At 48.6% G+C, this 17,083-nt stretch overlaps 8 protein-coding genes across 8 annotated transcripts; 3 read left to right on the forward strand and 5 right to left on the reverse strand.

Annotated features, from left to right (window-relative positions):
• Positions 1–224: 224 nt before the first annotated feature.
• On the reverse strand, positions 225–1,836 carry N7447_004549 (protein phosphatase regulator REG1; the record flags this gene model as incomplete). Its single annotated transcript, XM_057228824.1, has 2 exons — positions 225–1,200; positions 1,262–1,836. The coding sequence occupies 2 exons, from the start codon at positions 1,834–1,836 to the stop codon at positions 225–227; spliced, it is 1,551 nt and encodes a 516-aa protein (XP_057088165.1).
• A 3,814-nt stretch (positions 1,837–5,650) lies between these two features.
• Positions 5,651–6,616, forward strand: tma22 (putative RNA binding protein Tma22; the record flags this gene model as incomplete). The annotated part of the gene is made up of 4 exons (XM_057228825.1): positions 5,651–5,705; positions 5,754–5,773; positions 5,998–6,085; positions 6,192–6,616. 4 exons carry the CDS (start codon positions 5,651–5,653, stop codon positions 6,614–6,616), a joined length of 588 nt encoding a protein of 195 aa, XP_057088166.1.
• Positions 6,617–6,774: 158 nt separating this feature from the next.
• N7447_004551 (uncharacterized protein) lies at positions 6,775–8,223 on the reverse strand (the record flags this gene model as incomplete). The annotated part of the gene is made up of 2 exons (XM_057228826.1): positions 6,775–7,504; positions 7,571–8,223. 2 exons carry the CDS (start codon positions 8,221–8,223, stop codon positions 6,775–6,777), a joined length of 1,383 nt encoding a protein of 460 aa, XP_057088167.1.
• A 418-nt stretch (positions 8,224–8,641) lies between these two features.
• N7447_004552 (CGR1 family protein) lies at positions 8,642–9,229 on the reverse strand (the record flags this gene model as incomplete). The annotated part of the gene is made up of 3 exons (XM_057228827.1): positions 8,642–8,782; positions 8,943–9,088; positions 9,172–9,229. 3 exons carry the CDS (start codon positions 9,227–9,229, stop codon positions 8,642–8,644), a joined length of 345 nt encoding a protein of 114 aa, XP_057088168.1.
• Positions 9,230–9,683: 454 nt separating this feature from the next.
• On the forward strand, positions 9,684–10,700 carry amcA (putative mitochondrial ornithine carrier protein AmcA/Ort1; the record flags this gene model as incomplete). Its single annotated transcript, XM_057228828.1, has 2 exons — positions 9,684–9,782; positions 9,834–10,700. 2 exons carry the CDS (start codon positions 9,684–9,686, stop codon positions 10,698–10,700), a joined length of 966 nt encoding a protein of 321 aa, XP_057088169.1.
• Positions 10,701–12,294: 1,594 nt separating this feature from the next.
• N7447_004554 (uncharacterized protein) lies at positions 12,295–12,621 on the forward strand (the record flags this gene model as incomplete). The annotated part of the gene is made up of 1 exon (XM_057228829.1): positions 12,295–12,621. One exon carries the CDS (start codon positions 12,295–12,297, stop codon positions 12,619–12,621), a length of 327 nt encoding a protein of 108 aa, XP_057088170.1.
• Positions 12,622–12,752: 131 nt separating this feature from the next.
• N7447_004555 (uncharacterized protein) lies at positions 12,753–12,953 on the reverse strand (the record flags this gene model as incomplete). The annotated part of the gene is made up of 1 exon (XM_057228830.1): positions 12,753–12,953. One exon carries the CDS (start codon positions 12,951–12,953, stop codon positions 12,753–12,755), a length of 201 nt encoding a protein of 66 aa, XP_057088171.1.
• A 68-nt stretch (positions 12,954–13,021) lies between these two features.
• N7447_004556 (uncharacterized protein) lies at positions 13,022–14,962 on the reverse strand (the record flags this gene model as incomplete). Its single annotated transcript, XM_057228831.1, has 6 exons — positions 13,022–13,481; positions 13,514–13,680; positions 13,738–13,820; positions 13,847–13,994; positions 14,195–14,853; positions 14,908–14,962. 6 exons carry the CDS (start codon positions 14,960–14,962, stop codon positions 13,022–13,024), a joined length of 1,572 nt encoding a protein of 523 aa, XP_057088172.1.
• Between the last annotated feature and the right edge of the window lie 2,121 nt (positions 14,963–17,083).

The raw sequence follows: 17,083 nt of genomic DNA on the forward strand, positions 1-17,083 counted from the left end.
AGTAACTGAATATCATTAGGTGCCTCAGGTTCTCAACCCTTTATATATATCAAATTATAAATATTTCAAATTTCTCATGTTTTAAATGCATTATGTCGTTATATGATTTCTACAATTCTATACACAACGCCAAATCCAATCCGTCAGCCCCCAACGCCAAAGGATATAACCTGTCTTCATTATGTACGGCCTAGCCGTCATCGTAAGTTCGTCAAGATTGCAGATCAACGGCGCCAGCCCACATTCCAAATCACATGGGCAATGTCTCGGGCGGTGTTCACGGTGTCCACAACCCGGTCCAAGATACTACTGCTGGGGGTCTCGGTCTCGCCTTCCGGCATGATCATACCCGAAGCAGTTAATCGGAGCGGGCGATCTGATGCTGAATCATCTTCCATCAACCATGCGCGATCACGATCGGGGTAATTGCCTGTGAAGTCCAAACTGGGATCTTCACATTCATCCAAAAGAAAATTAGCCGAGGGCTCTGATGGCCCTGACGGACGTAAAGTCTCCACAGAGGGAGTTGGTGATGTTGTCCGGGTGGGGGTGGACCATCGATCAAGGATCGTCTGAGCGTGGGGTTCGGGGACATCGCCGCGATACTTGAGCGTGGTTGAGGGGAGAGGGGCGATGGTTTTCCCATCGCCGCTGAAGCTGTTGCGTGGGGTGCTGCGGTTGCTTAGGGAGGGCCGACCGGATATTTGTCTCATCATGACTATGCCGTCGTCGGAAGATGACTCGTCAAAAGTGGCCGGCCAATCGTCCTCGTAGCCTTTGGCTTCAACCGCGATGCATTGTACGACTTCATTGTTGAAGTGGATATGGCGCCGTTCGCTTGGAGATGTCATTCCAGATGATGAGGAGGTAGTGAGAGTGCCACCGAGAGAGTAGGTTGAGCTTCCAGTCCGGTGATGCAAGTGGTCTAAGTCTGTGCTGGACCTCGGGAAAGGTGGTCGAGCCCAGTTGGTCTCGGCTTCTTGGGCTTTGAGAATGGCCCCGGCATGCTGGAGTAATGTATGTTGAGATAGTGACCGCTGGAGGATGGCCTCGGATGCGGTCTTCTTCTTCAGGATTGGTTTTCGGTCTAGGTAAGAGTTTGGTGTGTCCAACCGACTGGGAGGGGGAGATGGAGAGGTTGCGCGTTCGACGGAACTTTTTAATGGCCCGTATAGCCAGGTGACATCGCAGTCCTTCAGCCTGGTAGAAGGTTAGCGGGGTGAACCAAAGACGAAAAGAGCAATGAGATCAATAAACCTACCAATTGAGACTTTCCGGCGATATTGTCTTCAGGTTGTGCTTGGCCTTGGCCCATGTCCTCCAAGAGGCATTCTCCAGTCTCACTCCATTACTATAATCATTTCTCCGACTTGTCACATAACGCCAGGAGGACCAGATATCCTCCTCCTTCCAGTCATGTGAAAGGTAGTCCACATGTCTAGACGGCTCATCTTCAATTAAGCTGTCATCGGCCGATGGAGTTTGTAGTGTCCACGAAGGGTGTGATTCTGTCGACGCGTCGCTCACGTCGGGTTCTTTGGCATACAGGGATTCTGTGTCGTAGGAAGGTAGGATGAGTTCATTTCCCGGTGACTGGCTGTTTATAGGCGCGTAGGCGATTTTCCCCGGGATAGGAGTAAGGATTGGCGAAGGAGGTGCAGAGGGAAGATTTGCGACTGGGGATGAGTCCCTCGCACGATAGTCATCTTGCATGGGTGATTTTCTGGGGATGGTAGGATCTTCTAGGAAATATCGCTGCGCAGTTGGACCCGTAGGACAGCGTAGAGGATCCGGGAAGGGCGAATGAGTTTCGCGGGGAGTCAACAAGGTCGTCATATCCCTTTTTTTCAATGATGTAATATGATAAAAGATCACACGGAAGGGTTGAAGGTCAAAGATATACCATACCCAGGAGACTGGTATATTCTGAAATCAAAGAGAAGAGAAGGAGAAGGGGAAGGGGAAGGGGAAGGGGAGGGGAAGGGGAAGGGGAAGGGGAAGGGGAAGGGGAAGGGGAAGGGGAAGTGGTGGAGAGATAAACCAAAATCTGGAGGTGGAGATATACGACAGTTCCCGGTTTCTGGGGATTTGGGGGATTGGGGGAATTTAGTCAAAAGGAAAAACAATTAGATTTGGTGAAAGAACTTATACTATACTATAGAACTTGCCACAATTGAATAACGTATTTCACCACCGAGTGGCCACAACCACCGAGTGGCCACCCCACCCAAAACGCGTCAATTAATTTAATCCCTTCTTCTTCAACCACCCACTATGCCACCAATTCGCTCTCAAAGCTCGAAAAATTCAATTGAGCAAGAGGGTAGGCTTTTATTAGCTATCCAGGCTTTTAAAAATGGAGATATCAGTAATATTACTCTCGCTGCTCGCACTTTCAATGTGCCGCGTTCAACTCTCCGCCGCCGCCTTAGCGGCGTCAAGACCGCGCGACTTCTCGCGCTAATTCGCATAAATTGACAGAACTTGAAGAGGAATCTCTTGAAAAATGGATTATCTCTATGGATTCTCGTGGAGCAGCCCCCCGGCCCTCTTCCGTACGAGAAATGGCGGATCTTCTTCTTCAACAACGTGGAACTACCCCGGTTCTTTCGGTCGGCGAAAATTGGGTTACGAAATTCGTGAAACGACATCCTCTCCTCTCCTCCCGATTCTCGAAACGGTATAATTACGAGCGTGCGAAATGCGAAGACCCTAAAATCATTGGGGAGTGGTTTAATCTGGTTCAAAAGACGATCCTTCAATTTGGAATCGACCCCGATGACGTTTATAACTTTGACGAGACCGGTTTCGCGTTAGGATTAACCGCGACCGCGAAGGTTATTACGAGAAGTGATATAACCGGTCGGCGTAAGACTTTACAACCTGGAACTCGCGAGTGGGTGACAGTAATTGAATGTACGGGTGCTTCTGGCTGGGTGCTTCCTCCGTGTGTGATTTTTAAAGGCAAAGTCTTCCTCGAATCTTGGTTTAAAAGCGTCCCGAATGACTGGCGCTTTGAAGTAAGCCCTAACGGTTGGACTTCGGATGAAATTGGACTTCGTTGGCTCGAAAAGCTCTTTATTCCTTCGACTTCTTCGCGTACGAAGGGGAGGTATCGGCTTCTAGTACTCGACGGTCACGGAAGCCATTTAACACCGAAGTTCGACGAAATCTGCGAACAAAATGGTATTATACCAATTTGTATGCCTCCGCATTCCTCTCACCTTTTACAACCTCTCGATATCGGCTGTTTTGCGGTACTAAAACGTGCGTACGGTCGGTTTGTTGAATTCAAAATGCGGAGTGGGATAAATCATGTCGATAAACTTGACTTCCTCGAAGCATACCCACTTATACGAATTGAAGCTTTTAAATCAGAGACTATTAAAAATAGCTTCGGAGCAGCTGGTTTAATACCTTTTGCACCCGATCGAGTGATTTCAAAGCTTGATATTCGTCTTCGAACCCCGACCCCCCCTCCGAGCCGGGGTAGTGATTGGGACCCAAAAACCCCTTCGAACTACGTCCAATTACAAAAACAAGCTTCGTCAATTAAAGCATTGCTTCGTATAAGATCAAGGAGCCCTCCAAGTCCTCTCAATTCCGCTATAAACCAGGTTTTAAAGGCGTGCCAGATCACTATGCAATCCGCCGCACTTCTTGAGAAAGAAGTAAGCGATTTACGCGCCGCCAACGAGAAGCAGAAGCAAAAGCGCACTCGATCCCGAAGGCAGATACCCGCCGAAGAAGGCCTCTCAGTTCAAGAAGCATCTGCATTAATTATGCAGCAACTGGAAGCAACTGAAGCACCTTCCCCCGCCGCCGGCATACCTAGAGAATCGGGTTTACAACCACGTACAAAGCCCCCCCGGGGATGTGGAATATGCAGATTGCCAGGGCATAGAAGAGAAACATGTCCAGATAGACCAATTAGTTAGTTGAATTAATTTAATGGAGTTTTGGTTGAGAAAAATGCATTTAAATTTAATATGTAGGGTTGGGGTGGCCACTCGGTGGTTGTGGCCACTCGGTGGTGAAATACGTTATCTAGTTAGGACTAGACCGCAACTAGTAACTAACTATTATTACATTAATACCTTCTAGACCGGACCTTTCTCCACCAGATATGCAAGTCTTACAATGTATGCGTCTATAACGTCTATCAACGTCTATAACGGTCGATTCTGTGAATATACAATATATAACCAGGTACATAGCTATATGCAGTTAGAATAGCTAGAATACTTAGAATACTTGAAATAATTGAATTAGCTAGAAAATTGTGTCCCATAAAAAGTACATCTACCATATATAATCGGAGTATCACGGAGCCACCCGGGCTAGATCCTGTCTCCGATGTATCCGCAGGGCCTGAGCACTTTTAGTTTCCAAGAGAGTCGGACCCCTTCGATCCACTTCAAAACGAGTTTTGCCTTGGGGTTTGATATGTTTGAGGTCCAGATCGCTCACAGGCTAGCCGAGGCAATGGCGTTTCCAGAATGCTGTATGTACATTTTTACTAGACCCTGTCAAAGGGGGAAAAAAAAAGATAGCCATATGATCGGCCGGAGATACGAGCCGAAGCTAAGAGCATTATCCCTTTGAAGGGTCAAAAGATAGTCCTGTGTCGTATGGCTCTACATCGACTCCTAGATTCTCTCTAATTCCCAAACTCCCCTAATGTTGTACGAGAATATGTCAGATAGAGCTACAAAATCGCCGAACTTGACAGAAAAAGAGAAGAAAAAAAGGTGTACGCCGAATTGCCTTTGTCTGTGCGCTTGCATCGACATCTGGGCATCCAGGACCGTCATTGGCAAAAACCCTCAACATCGGTTCTGAGGACGCGCCATTGATGCAAATCGCAGCCAGTGATAACCGCTTGTCGCTGCATGTTATGATGAACGGAGTATTCACGGGCCCTTTGGAACTAGCAATTCTGAAAGTCTGTATGGGCTATTTCCATAATATAAACTTCCCATAGTCTGGCCCATCGCTGAACTTCCTCCCCGCGGAGGCTTGATCGGTAGCGCCAGTACGATGCGGGACCCCGGCTCCTCTCTCACGGGCCTCTTTTGACGTTTGTCATATTCGATGATCATTGGACAGTCTCTTCTATGCACTGCTTGGACGTCGCCAGCACTCACATCCACAGGGGCAATTAACTCCCTCTCTTCATCCTTGCTGATAACGACGGAGACCGGTTTTGACATCCCCCCGATGCAAGATGCGAGACACAAGGATTGCAAGGTTGCAATTGACTATCTTATCAGACGTTTGGGGATCTACCAATTGGTGCGCCTGGCCGCCTATCGTGATGGACACTGTGAAACGGCTCATAGGGTGTTTCCTGCATCGCCCCCGAGTTTCCAGTTTCGGGGATGAACCCCTCTATGGGGAGATTGGACCCATCCCTGTCAAGAGATTAGCAAAAATATGCGATGTTGTGACGTTCCAATTTGGAGAACCATTATGAGACTAGTTGAGCATGTAAAATGGTCCAGTAATGAGCAATCTACTACCACCGTCATTGCACGTGATACAACCCAAACAGGATTAGCTGGCAGAACCCCTCCGCCCCCGCCATATGTTGATTCTATCAGAGAACAAGTCTAGACCAATTACCAATTACCATATTTACATACACATCATGGCTGAAGTAGAAGCAGCCCCCGTTCAGGCAAGACATGTTGTCTACTGTGGAGGTGAGGACCCTCGTGCAATTTGAGAATATACCACTGACGAAATCATAGTCTGCACATTACCCCCCGAGGTATGACCTTTGAGTTCCCCCCAGCTCTCAGTCCCCCCCAGAAGTGAAGGCTCAGCCTCCTTTCCCCCGCTCTTGCCCCTGCTTCTTTAGCTCTTATCATCGAGGGCCCCGGCTTTATGCGTGGCATAGCTCCTAGCCACTGAAAAGCGCCCACAGAGCCTGCATAAATTGCTATTTGGATAAACCTTTGCAGATCTATGTTTCTGACATGGGTTTTTGTCTAGTACTGCGAGTTTGGAGGTACCGCTAAGAAATGTGAAGAGTGGCTCAAGGAAAACCAGTCGGATCTGTGGGACAGACTATATTCTGAAGGTACAAATCTCCCATGCTACTTCGCTGGCCATTACCTACATTGGCCAATCCGAAATGTGCAAGCCAGGAAATGAAACCGATCTTCTAACACTCATTTTTCTATCAGATGCCCTGAGCGCCAACCTCTCCACTCTCTCCGTCTCAGCGCAAGAACGTGCTGCCAAAGACGCCGCCAAGAAGGAGGCCAAAGCCGCCGCCAACGAGGCACGCGATAGCGAGCGTAAGGCCGCCTCCAAGATTCAAATCAAGCGTGTCGAACGTAACAAGCGCAAGTACGTGACAGTCGTGATTGGACTGGAGGTCTTCGGACTGGAGAACAAGAAGATCGCAAAGGATTTGGGCAAGAAGTTTGCTACAGGTTCTTCAGTGACCCGCTCACCTGCCGGTATTGAGGAGATCACCGTCCAGGGAGATGTCAGTGATGACCTGCGTGAATGGCTCCTCGAGCTCCATGGCAAGAAGATCCCCGCGTCTAATATCGAATTGATTGAAGACAAGAAGAAGAAGAAGAGTGAGGGCCCGATGGTATAACGACGAACACGAATCCTTTGCGGACTGGGTATCATGACATAAATCTAAAATAAAAGTACAAATTGAAGACAAATTCAAGCAGAAAACAGAAACCAGAAACCCGGTTGGATCCGAGATAAGGTCTAGGTCCAGGGTCCGGAGCACAAGAAAACAACATTTCATGATTCATCCAGCACGGTCAAAGGATCAAGCTCCGGAGGTGATGCATCATGTTCTGACCGGACCGTCGAAGTCGGACCGGCCTTGGTCAGGCTCTCGCGGCGATCTGTAAGGTTGGACGGATATCGAGAAGGCCCCGAATTAGACCCTGATGCTCTTTCCCCGAGACCAAGAACCTTATCCCATACCTCGGACTGAGGTGGTACAGCGGGTGAAGAGTGGTCCGACATTGTCAAACGTGACGTCTCAGCGCGGGGAGACCAGAATAGTGGCCAGTTCTGGATGACCAGAGCGAGTACAAGCACCAACAGCGCACTTGTGACAATGCCCCAGAAGATGCGTAGTCGACGACTGGTCCGGGTTTGCCATTCTGTTTCCCGCTGCTCCCAGCTATCGATCTCGTGTCGTACGGTCTCGAGTCGTCTACCTAGTTCTTCGACACGCTGTCGGCCAGCTTTCATGCGTTGCTCTAACGCGTCAGCCTTTTGGACCTGTGGCTGGAACCCTTTCAGGTCATTTAGCTGTTTCCGGATATCCTGGTCTAACCCGACTGTCTCACGTTCAAAGTCGTTGAGAAGTGTCGACGCCGAGTCGGAGAGTTCCTGGAACAACGAGATAGTCGAGTTGAGCGCCGTGATTTTCTCAAGAAGGTTGTAATAGGTGTAATCCAGTCGACGGGTGACGTCTGTCGCTAACGTTCCAATTGAAGTCAATGCAGATCGTAGATACCTTGGAACAACTATTAGTCAATTCCTTGCGCGCAAAGAAGCCACCCCTCTCCGAAAAAAGACATACTCCTCGCCTAGCTTCCTCCGCTTCTTAACCTTCTCTAGGTCATCCATAGAAAGAATCTCATTCCGGCGGATAGGCGCCAATCGCTCATGCTGCTCAGGTGTATCAAGCAGACTACCCTCCCGGCCATCCGATAGACCAGTAGTCGACTCAGAACCCCAGCGACTCCGGGTTGTCTCCCTCGTAACTGGCCTCAACAACCCGTCATCGGCCTCGCGGTCCTTATCCTTCCCGCCCGACCACGTAGGGAGCAATCCCCTTGCGCTCGCCGAGGAAGCCAGGTGACTCATAGGATTAGGGAAGCGCAGATCTCGCGACTTGTTATACTTGTGGCGGTGGGACTTTGTGCCATCAAAGGTGGATGGATCTAGCGGGCGAGGGGATGGCGATGGGCGAGTTCGATGTCGGGAGGCGGGCTCTCCTTTCGGGGAGGTTGGGCGGTCATCGGAGCCCAGGCGATGCGAACGACGGGTCTTTCTTCGGTCTGGTTGGGGGCTTTCTTGGCTGCCAAATCTGGAGAGGTCCTCGGAGTTGGACTGGAGGTCGCTGGCTTGCTGGCTTTGGTTCTGGCTCCGGGAGGGAGTTTGGGTGGATGGAAATGTAGCAGGGGCCCCTCGGGATGCTGAGAAAGACGCGTATTTATATGGAGGTTCCATGGTGGTACATCCTGCGAAGAAAAGTTTGGGGAAGCTTGGAGGCTTGGTGCGGTTGGAGTGTGGAGTTGGGGGGGGATCGATGACGCCAAGGCTGAAGACCGAAGACCGATCAGCGACTCAGTAGCTGACGGTAACATATCTAGTCGTCCCTCCCTTCAATACGATTACGCTAAACATTTTATTGCGATTATAGAAAAACATTTGTCTTGCTCGCTAGTAGTGACCTATGACCTAACCTCAACAAAAAAAAACGCCTGTAATCGAACAGCCCACGCCGGAATGAGTGCCCAGTCTTTCCCGCCAGGGACAAGGAAGGAGGAAGAAGTCTCGATAAGCCGATGTATATACACAGAATGCAGTCTTGGGATGAAATGGAGAGATGGTATGGCGGAGATATAGAGAAAGACCGTTGACAACTTCAGGAGCTGAGCAGCTTGTTGCGCTTCTCTCTGCGCTTGAGACGGTCGAGTCTCTTGTGGTGCATCTTCTCGGCCATCTTTTCATAACGTAGCTTCTCCTCCTTGGCTTCTCGGCGGTCCTTGATGCGCTGAATACGGGCCTGGAAATGGTTCGTCGGTCAGTGATACCATCTTGGGAAGCGATGTGTTGTCGGAGCATTATTATGGAGACAGGGCTGACCAGAGATAACAACCAGAGAAAGACACAAAAGGAGGGTAGTGAGACAAATTAAGAGAGTAAAAGGAATAAGATCGACATACCTTCCGTTCAGCCTCAGCCTCTTCCTTCATCTCACGTTCAAGTTCCTTGACAGCGTCGCTGTGCTTCTTGAGCTCTTGACGCTTAGCATATGAGGTCAAACCTGCAGTAGGGCGGAAAGCCTTCTTGGTGCCATGCCAGTTTTTACCTGAAGGTCCGATGGGGTTAGCCGGGGCGACGAGGAACAGTAGGGAAGTGGGGAGTGGATATTATATTTTTTTTCTCACTTACCATTTTTCCGTACGCCGGTAGTCGGAGGCACGACTGGTGTAGCCGTTGAGGTAGACATGATAGAATATGTGACTTGGAGAAAAAGGTAATTCCAAGTGGACGATTTAAGAAGGTGGGATGGAAGGAAACGTGAAGCAAAAGAGAGAAGCAAAGAAAAAAACGGAGACCGAGTTTTTCATTGATTATCTCGATCTGATAAAATGTCTTGGCGCCCGCTAGCAGAGAAAATGCTTCGGCTCAAATTTCCTGACTCCACCTTTTTTCCACTCTTGACTCACTTCCCGACTGTTTTTACATTACTTAACCCGCATATTCTTTCTGGTTTTGGGCTGCCATCACTTCCATCATCCTCTTAGCTTTCTGCACGGTGGCTTGGCACACCCTGTAGGCCCATCAAATCCCTCGTTACACCGCCCCTCCCCCCACCAGTCCACTACTTATACCTCCGGTTTCCCATCTTACCATGATCCCGCGATAACACTCTTTTTTCCCTTTCTTACCGATCTTACTTGATGGCGACAGAGCATGCGATTATCAGTGAACCGATGGAGCTACCATCGCTCCCGCCCAACCAGGGCCTTGAGGCGATAAAAGATATCATATTTGGATCGGTAAGGACGTCCTTGGCACATGCAGGAGATTTCAACTGACAGTCTCCAAAGTCGGCAGGAATGGCAGGCAAACTCTTTGAGTACCCTTTTGACACAGTCAAGGTCCGACTACAGTCACAGCCCGAACACCTCCCTCTCCGATATGCAGGACCAGTGGATTGTTTCCGTCAGTCTTTTCAAGCCGATGGTATCCGGGGACTATACAGAGGCATTAGTGCCCCCATGACCGGTGCTGCGGTGGAAACCAGCTGTCTCTTCTTCAGTTATCGTCTCATTCAGGATACGCTGCGCGCAACGGTCTACCCAGGCGTTGAGCACCTACCATTCTTCGCTCTCATCGCTTGTGGAGCTCTATCCGGCTCGGTGACATCACTGGTACTTACACCTATTGAACTGGTGAAGTGCAGGATGCAGGTGCCCGCCGAGACCTCAGCCCTCAAGCCCAGTGGCCCCATGGCCATCATTGCAGGCATTTTCCGACATGAAGGGCTGGCAGGGTTCTGGCGTGGCCAGATGGGAACCTTGATCCGCGAAACCGGCGGAAGTGCAGCGTGGTTCGGCGGATACGAGGGCGTATCGTCGCTTTTCCGCAACTATAACAACAAGTCGAAGCCGCAATTGACCTCCGACTCGCTCCCCATCCACCAACAAATGATCGCAGGAGCAACGGCTGGAATCAGCTACAACTTCTTGTTCTACCCGGCCGATACAATCAAGTCCCGCATGCAGACTGTAGACGTCTCACGACTGCCGATCCATGCCCAGCAACAGACCTTCTGGGGCGTGAGCAAAGCTCTATGGAAACAGCAAGGGCTCAAGGGCATGTACCGCGGGTGCGGGATCACCTGCGTACGCTCGGCACCCAGCTCAGCCTTCATTTTCACTGTTTATGAAGGATTACGGCAATATTTCGGATAAAAAAAAGAGAGAGACCGCTACAATTTCCCTGCATATAGAAATTTGTCTTCATTTTCCTTTTGGATTTTTTCATACCCGACTCTTTGGATTTTGGCATCGTGCGCTATACCCCGAATACATTCAAACACGATTCTTGACTCTTCCACATCTCTTTCATTTTTACCTCTCCTTACTCGATCTTCAATGCCTAACCCATCAGTAGTCCATTTCGGCTGGAAAATCAAGCGCCATTTTACGCTTTCCAGCCTTACCTACTCGGGTTGTGAGTGACCCGCGTATCCAATCATCCGACATAGGGCTGCTAAGCTGGCATGATGTATGACCAAGCATTGCCAGTCCAGGCGATAATATCCCATGGCCCTGTGTCGGGGATCCTTCACCCGTTCAGGATGAAGGCATTTGAATTTGGCGAACGGTGTTTCAACATGACCTTTCTTCTGTCTTGACTTTATTTTTCTTTGTATAGAATATAATATTGCAAATAACACTTCATTCCAATGTTAACACTCCCTATCTGACTCGATTCTCTCATAAATCCCGAAGGACCTAACCAATGCCAGCCAAAGCTTACGTAATACGCTAACCTCCCCGTATCTACACATCTCTTGACTGTATTTCCACGTATCCTGTGAACATGTCGGATGTCGAACACAACATCCCAGCTTCATCATCTAAACTCGAATTAAATAAATGCAGCTAATTGCGATGCAATCAAAGAAAAGTGCGGTGTGATAAAGCATATCCCTGCAGCGCATGTGTGAAAGCCGACGTGGAGTGCGCCTTTCCAGACCCACAAAGAGCACGGCGGACATCGAATAGGTCATCAGTTAGTGAGTTACTCGCTCGTTTAAAGCATCTTGAAGATGTCGAGCAGCTTCGCTCAACGCACGATACCGACCATACACCCGAGTTGAATGATCGTCTGAATCTGGAGACAGTCAAATAGACAGAATTGCTGGTTCTCAAAGATGGAAAGAGTCGGTACGTCGGTGACGAGGTTTCTGCTGTACTAGGAAACAAGGTCAGATAAGGGATACTGCTGGTACTGTATAGGCGTCAACTAATTTGCAATACAGATCTCTGAACTCCGCGAGATTACAGAAGAGTCATATTCGCCCGATGCGAAGTATAGTCCCATTATCCTGCCAGAGGGTGGACTTGTTGGAAATCACGAGTCCGACTGGTCTCTCGACTCCTTTCACCTCCATTATTGCCAACCAGCAAGGATAGATACATTATGGAGAACATATCAAGATAATGTGGCACCGTTGATTGTCATACTTCATCAAGCCATTATGGCGAGGATTGCCCAAGATGCCTGTACTGGCATCGAATTGACCCTTCAGATGAGGCATTACTGTTCTCTGTGTGTTATGCTGCCGTGGCTAGTGTGAAAACGCATAGCTGCCCTTGGATACTTGACACCGACCACGATACAGCCATCCAAGACTGCAAAAAGGCAGTGAGCCAGGGACTTCGCCGAGCCAACTTCGACACACAGTTTCTAACTAATGTTGACAATGATGGTATTGGCTTGCATTTGACTGATCAGCCATCACCGAACACCGGATTCACAAATACCATCATCTGCATCATGAACTGTCAGGTCATGAGCGATATGCTCTGGCCGCATCAGGGTGGATACCCGGATATGTCTACACAGGACCGCGAGAATCTTGTCACAGCTCTAGGAAAGCTTATTCACGAACAGTACATCGATCATTTTGACCTAGCTATCCCAATCCATTGGGTGATCGCAACTATCGTACGACTCCAACTCTCCAAGGCATGGCTGGCGACTCATTTCCAATCTGGAGATTTGGACGTGAAGCCCTTCCGCCATGACGATCGTGTCTTCGAGATCGCTGTCGAGCTTGTGCAGTTCTCCTACCTCCTGCGAACTAACAAAGGCACCTCGTAATGGCATGTGGTCGCTTTCATACTTTCCGAGCTGTGTTTGGGTCCACTTAGTCCCGAAACTGATCATGCTTGGGATGTCGTGACCAAAATGTATGGGCTTTGGCAGCAGGATATGCATACTGATGCTCTGCTTCAGAAGTCCTTAGATCGGCTCATGGCACGCACAGCCTCATCACGGGCTGCTAGACAAGGGCAGAATGTCCAGACATCATTCAGTGGAGCGGCTCTGTCCGATGTGTCTTTTAGATTGGATGACAGCGATTCTAATTTGCTTGAAGTACCGGAACTTTTTTCTGGGCTGGACTGGCTTGCTGGGTCCATCTTTTCGGCCATGTTATTCTTTCTATCTGGGTAAGTATTTCTCTATCCACACATCTCGTAATAACTAGATCTCTATATATTCAACTATCCCGTGTCTCGAACTGGCTATCCTCCTTCAACCAATCTCCAAAAGTCTTTAACCTAGGGTTTAGCCGTTTCAAAGCCGGAATATCCGCACCATATCCCTCATCATGAAACCATTTGAACATCACTCCCAGCTCCTTAACACTAGTCAACATCAGCCAAACCGGAATTTTATAAGTAGTCGGTATATCTTTGCCAGTTAAGGTCTTGAAGATTTCCGACATGCGATCAAAGGTCAATTCATCTCCAGCAAGCGAGAAAGCATGATTCTTCGACGCCTCGGGGTTCATAAATGCCGCCGCCGCAAAGAACCCAATATCACTGGTTGTGACCAGCTGCAACGGCTTGCCATTCAGAGACATCTGCCATGCAGTTGTGAACACCTTTCCGAAGTAATCCGGGGTGAAGTTCTCAAAAAGGCCACGGGACGGGGAATTGTCCATTCCATCTCGGTCCCTTTTGCTTTTTCTTTGAGATGCTTCTCAAACTCGTGTTTGAAATTGAAATGCAGGATTGGGGTTGGATTTTGGTCTGATTTCTCGCCGCCGCGGTCGATGGAGCTGTACACGAAGTACTTGACGCCTTGTTTGATGGACTCGTCTATCAGAGCGATTCCTTGACATCTTTCGTCGTCTTTTTTTTTGGGATTGGCGGTCTATTTCAGATCGGTCTGGGTATATGTTTGTAAGGTATCGTTTTCGGGCACACTTACCTGGACGCTGAAAACGCCCCAAACTGGGGTTGAGGTTTGACGCTTTACATTCTCGAATACGGCAGCTGGGACTTTAAGATTGCCTTGGATTAATGTGATATTTGAAGACTTTTGGGCGAGTTTCTCGCTGCAGTGGAGTTGGCATCACGAGTCACGGCGAGGATCTTGAAAGGGGCAGTTTTCTCCAGAAGGGTCTTCACCACGGACCCTCCTTGTTTGCCTGTGGCTCCGATGATGAGAACTGTGGTCATTGTAGTCTGGTATAGATGGATAAATAGTCCAAATGCCCTTCAACATATGATTTATAAGAGTCGCAGGGATTCGGGATAATTCTCAACCCCGGATTTGTGATGAATGACGTCACCCATCAATGATACTATCATGAGTATACATCGAAACATATAAATAACATATAGAAAGGATATAAAAGATATAAATATACAGGTCAATTATTCACCGCAATAATACTCATCCCCCTATGAACTTCCTTGTCGGCAGCATGTAAAAACTCCCTCACCGTCATATCCAACCCTTGTTCTCCTAACAAGTCCCCTTCCAATTCACCTCGCAATAAGGGTCCATTCATCCCCCCATTCAATTCCCAAACCTTCCCATCTTTCTTAACAAAAGCGATAAAATGAAACCCACATTCCTCCTGTGGCAAAGGCACAATTGAACACCCCTCGGATGCCGCATCCATATGCGCTTCTTCCAAAAACCTCGAATCATATAAGAGCCGTGCCCTCTCCACCGGCCCCAGCTCAACTGCGAGCTTCACAATCTTCTCCAGCTCCGATCCAGCCGTGATATATTTCCCATTCTCCAAATTGACAACCACATGCAGTAATGCCATTAGCCCACACGCATGTCCGATCGTCTGCTTCATCCACAGCACGGGCTCGTCGGCCCCGCTACCGAGATATTCGGGTATGCTATGTTCGACACCAGAACGCGCGGCGAGGTAGATGGGTTTATCGCAGAGGAGGATGAGGGCGTTTACAGGTCGTGGGATCCAGGAGAGCATTTCTGGGGTGGTGGAGAGGATATCGTGGAAGGTCAGGCTCGGGGATACTCCGAGGTTCTTACATAGATGCGTGTGGACTTCTGGGTTGTTTTCTGTTATAGTGAGCTTGTGTGGTCTATATCTGGGGAGGGGGGGAATGTACTTACCTAGGGGTATAAAGGTCTTTTGGCCGTTGATGACCTGAACGCCTAGGTTAAACATGTTTGAAGATGATAGAGACCTTTTAGATCGTATGTTCAATAGAAGAGGGGGGGAAAACATGGCTTAGTCATCATCTATTCGAAGGTTATCCCACACCAATGTAAGGTATAAGAGTCTCAGTGGAATATCTATAGAACAACTGTTTAATGTTGATAGATGTATCTAGAATGCTAGATGCGACATTGGTGGATCTACAAATATACTAGTAGTGATACTCCTAACTATAACTACATTGTATGTAACTATATGTCCCGGATTTTCCCGTGTGGGGGCTCTTTCCTATTTGATCTCTGCTGCCGCTTTTCTGAGCTCCGGCTGAGATGTCAGCACGCACAGATGCGTAGTCACGTGCAGAATGACTAATGATGAGTGTTAACTAACGTATTTCACCACCGAGTGGATCACACCACCGAGTGGATCAGCGACACGAAAACACGTCCATGAATTACCACTTAACCACTTCAACCACCCACTATGCCACCAATTCGCTCCCGATCCTCTAGTAATTCAGCAGAGCAAGAGGGTAGGCTTTTATTAGCTATCCAGGCTATTAAAAACCAGCAAATTACCTCTATACGCGAAGCATCGCGTCGTTTTGAAGTGCCATTCTCCTCTTTACGGAACCGCCTTAATGGTCTCATAAATCGCTCCGAAACCCGCGCAAATTGCCGGAAATTAACAGATATTGAAGAGGATTCTCTTCAAAAATGGATTCTCTCTATGGATTCTCGTGGATCAGCCCCCCGGCCTTCTATGATACGAGAAATGGCGAATCTTCTCCTCGAAAAGCGCGGAACTACCCCGGTTCTTTCGGTCGGCGAAAATTAGGTTATAAAATATATTAAACGACGTCCTCTACTCTCCTCCCGATTCTCGAAACGGTATAATTACGAACGTGCGAAATGCGAAGACCCGAAAACTATTCGAGAGTGGTTCGATCTTGTTCAAAAAATAATCCTTTAATTCGGAATCGACCCCGATGACGTTTATAACTTCGATGAGACTGGTTTCGCGATGGGATTAATCGCTACAGCTAAGGTAGTTACGAGGAGCGATTTCTACGGTCGGCGCCCGGTTTTATAACCTGGAAATCGTGAATGGGTGACTACTATTGAATGTACGAATGCTTCGGGGTGGGCCCTGCCTCCGTGTGTGATTTTTAAAGGCAAAGTCTTCCTCGAATCTTGGTTCGATAGCCTTCCGGATAACTGGCGATTTGAAGTTAGTCTAAACGGTTAGACCTCTGATGAAATTGGAGTTCGCTGGCTCGAAAAGCTCTTTATTCCGACGACTTCTTCACGTACGAAGGGGGGTATCGACTTTTAATACTCGACGGACATGGAAGCCATTTAACCCCGAAATTCGATGAGATCTGTGAGCAAAATAAGGTGGTACCGATCTGTATGCCACCTCACTCCTCTCACCTTTTACAGCCTCTCGATATCGGCTGTTTTGCGGTGTTAAAACGATCGTATGGTCGGCTGGCTGAAATGAAAATGCGGACTCGGATCAACCATATCGATAAACTTGACTTCCTCGAAATATACCCCCTCGCACGAATCGAAGCTTTTAAATCGGAGACGATTAAGAATAGCTTTAAAGCAGCTGGTTTAGTACCTTTTGCACCTGATTAAGTGATCTCGAAGCTAGATATTTAACTTCGAACTCCTACCCCCCCTCCGAGTAGGAGGAGCGATTGGGACCCTAAAACGCCCTCGAACTACGTGCAATTATAAAAGCAAGCTTCGTCAATTAAAGCTTTACTTCGTACTAGATCGAGGAGCCCTCCGAGCCCGCTAAATTGCGCGATAAATCAGGTTTTAAAAGCCTGTTAAATCACTATGCAGTCTGCTGCTTTTCTCGAGAAAGAAGTCAGCGATTTACGCGCTGCTAACGAGAAGCAGAAGCAAAAGCGGGCTAGATCTCGAAGGCATATACCCTCCGAAGAAGGACTCTCAGTCGAAGAAGCCTCTGCATTAATTATGCAGCAACAGGAAGCAGGTGAAGCACCTCCCCCGGATCCCAGTGTACCTAGAGAATCGGCTATTCAGCCACGTACGCGGCCCCCCGGGGGTGTGGAATATGCAGATTGCCAGGGCATAGAAGAGAAACATGTCCAGA

Source organism: Penicillium robsamsonii (assembly GCF_028829455.1).
Source record: "Penicillium robsamsonii strain IBT 29466 chromosome Unknown utg000002l_segment0_segment0, whole genome shotgun sequence".
Classification (NCBI taxonomy): domain Eukaryota; kingdom Fungi; phylum Ascomycota; class Eurotiomycetes; order Eurotiales; family Aspergillaceae; genus Penicillium; species Penicillium robsamsonii.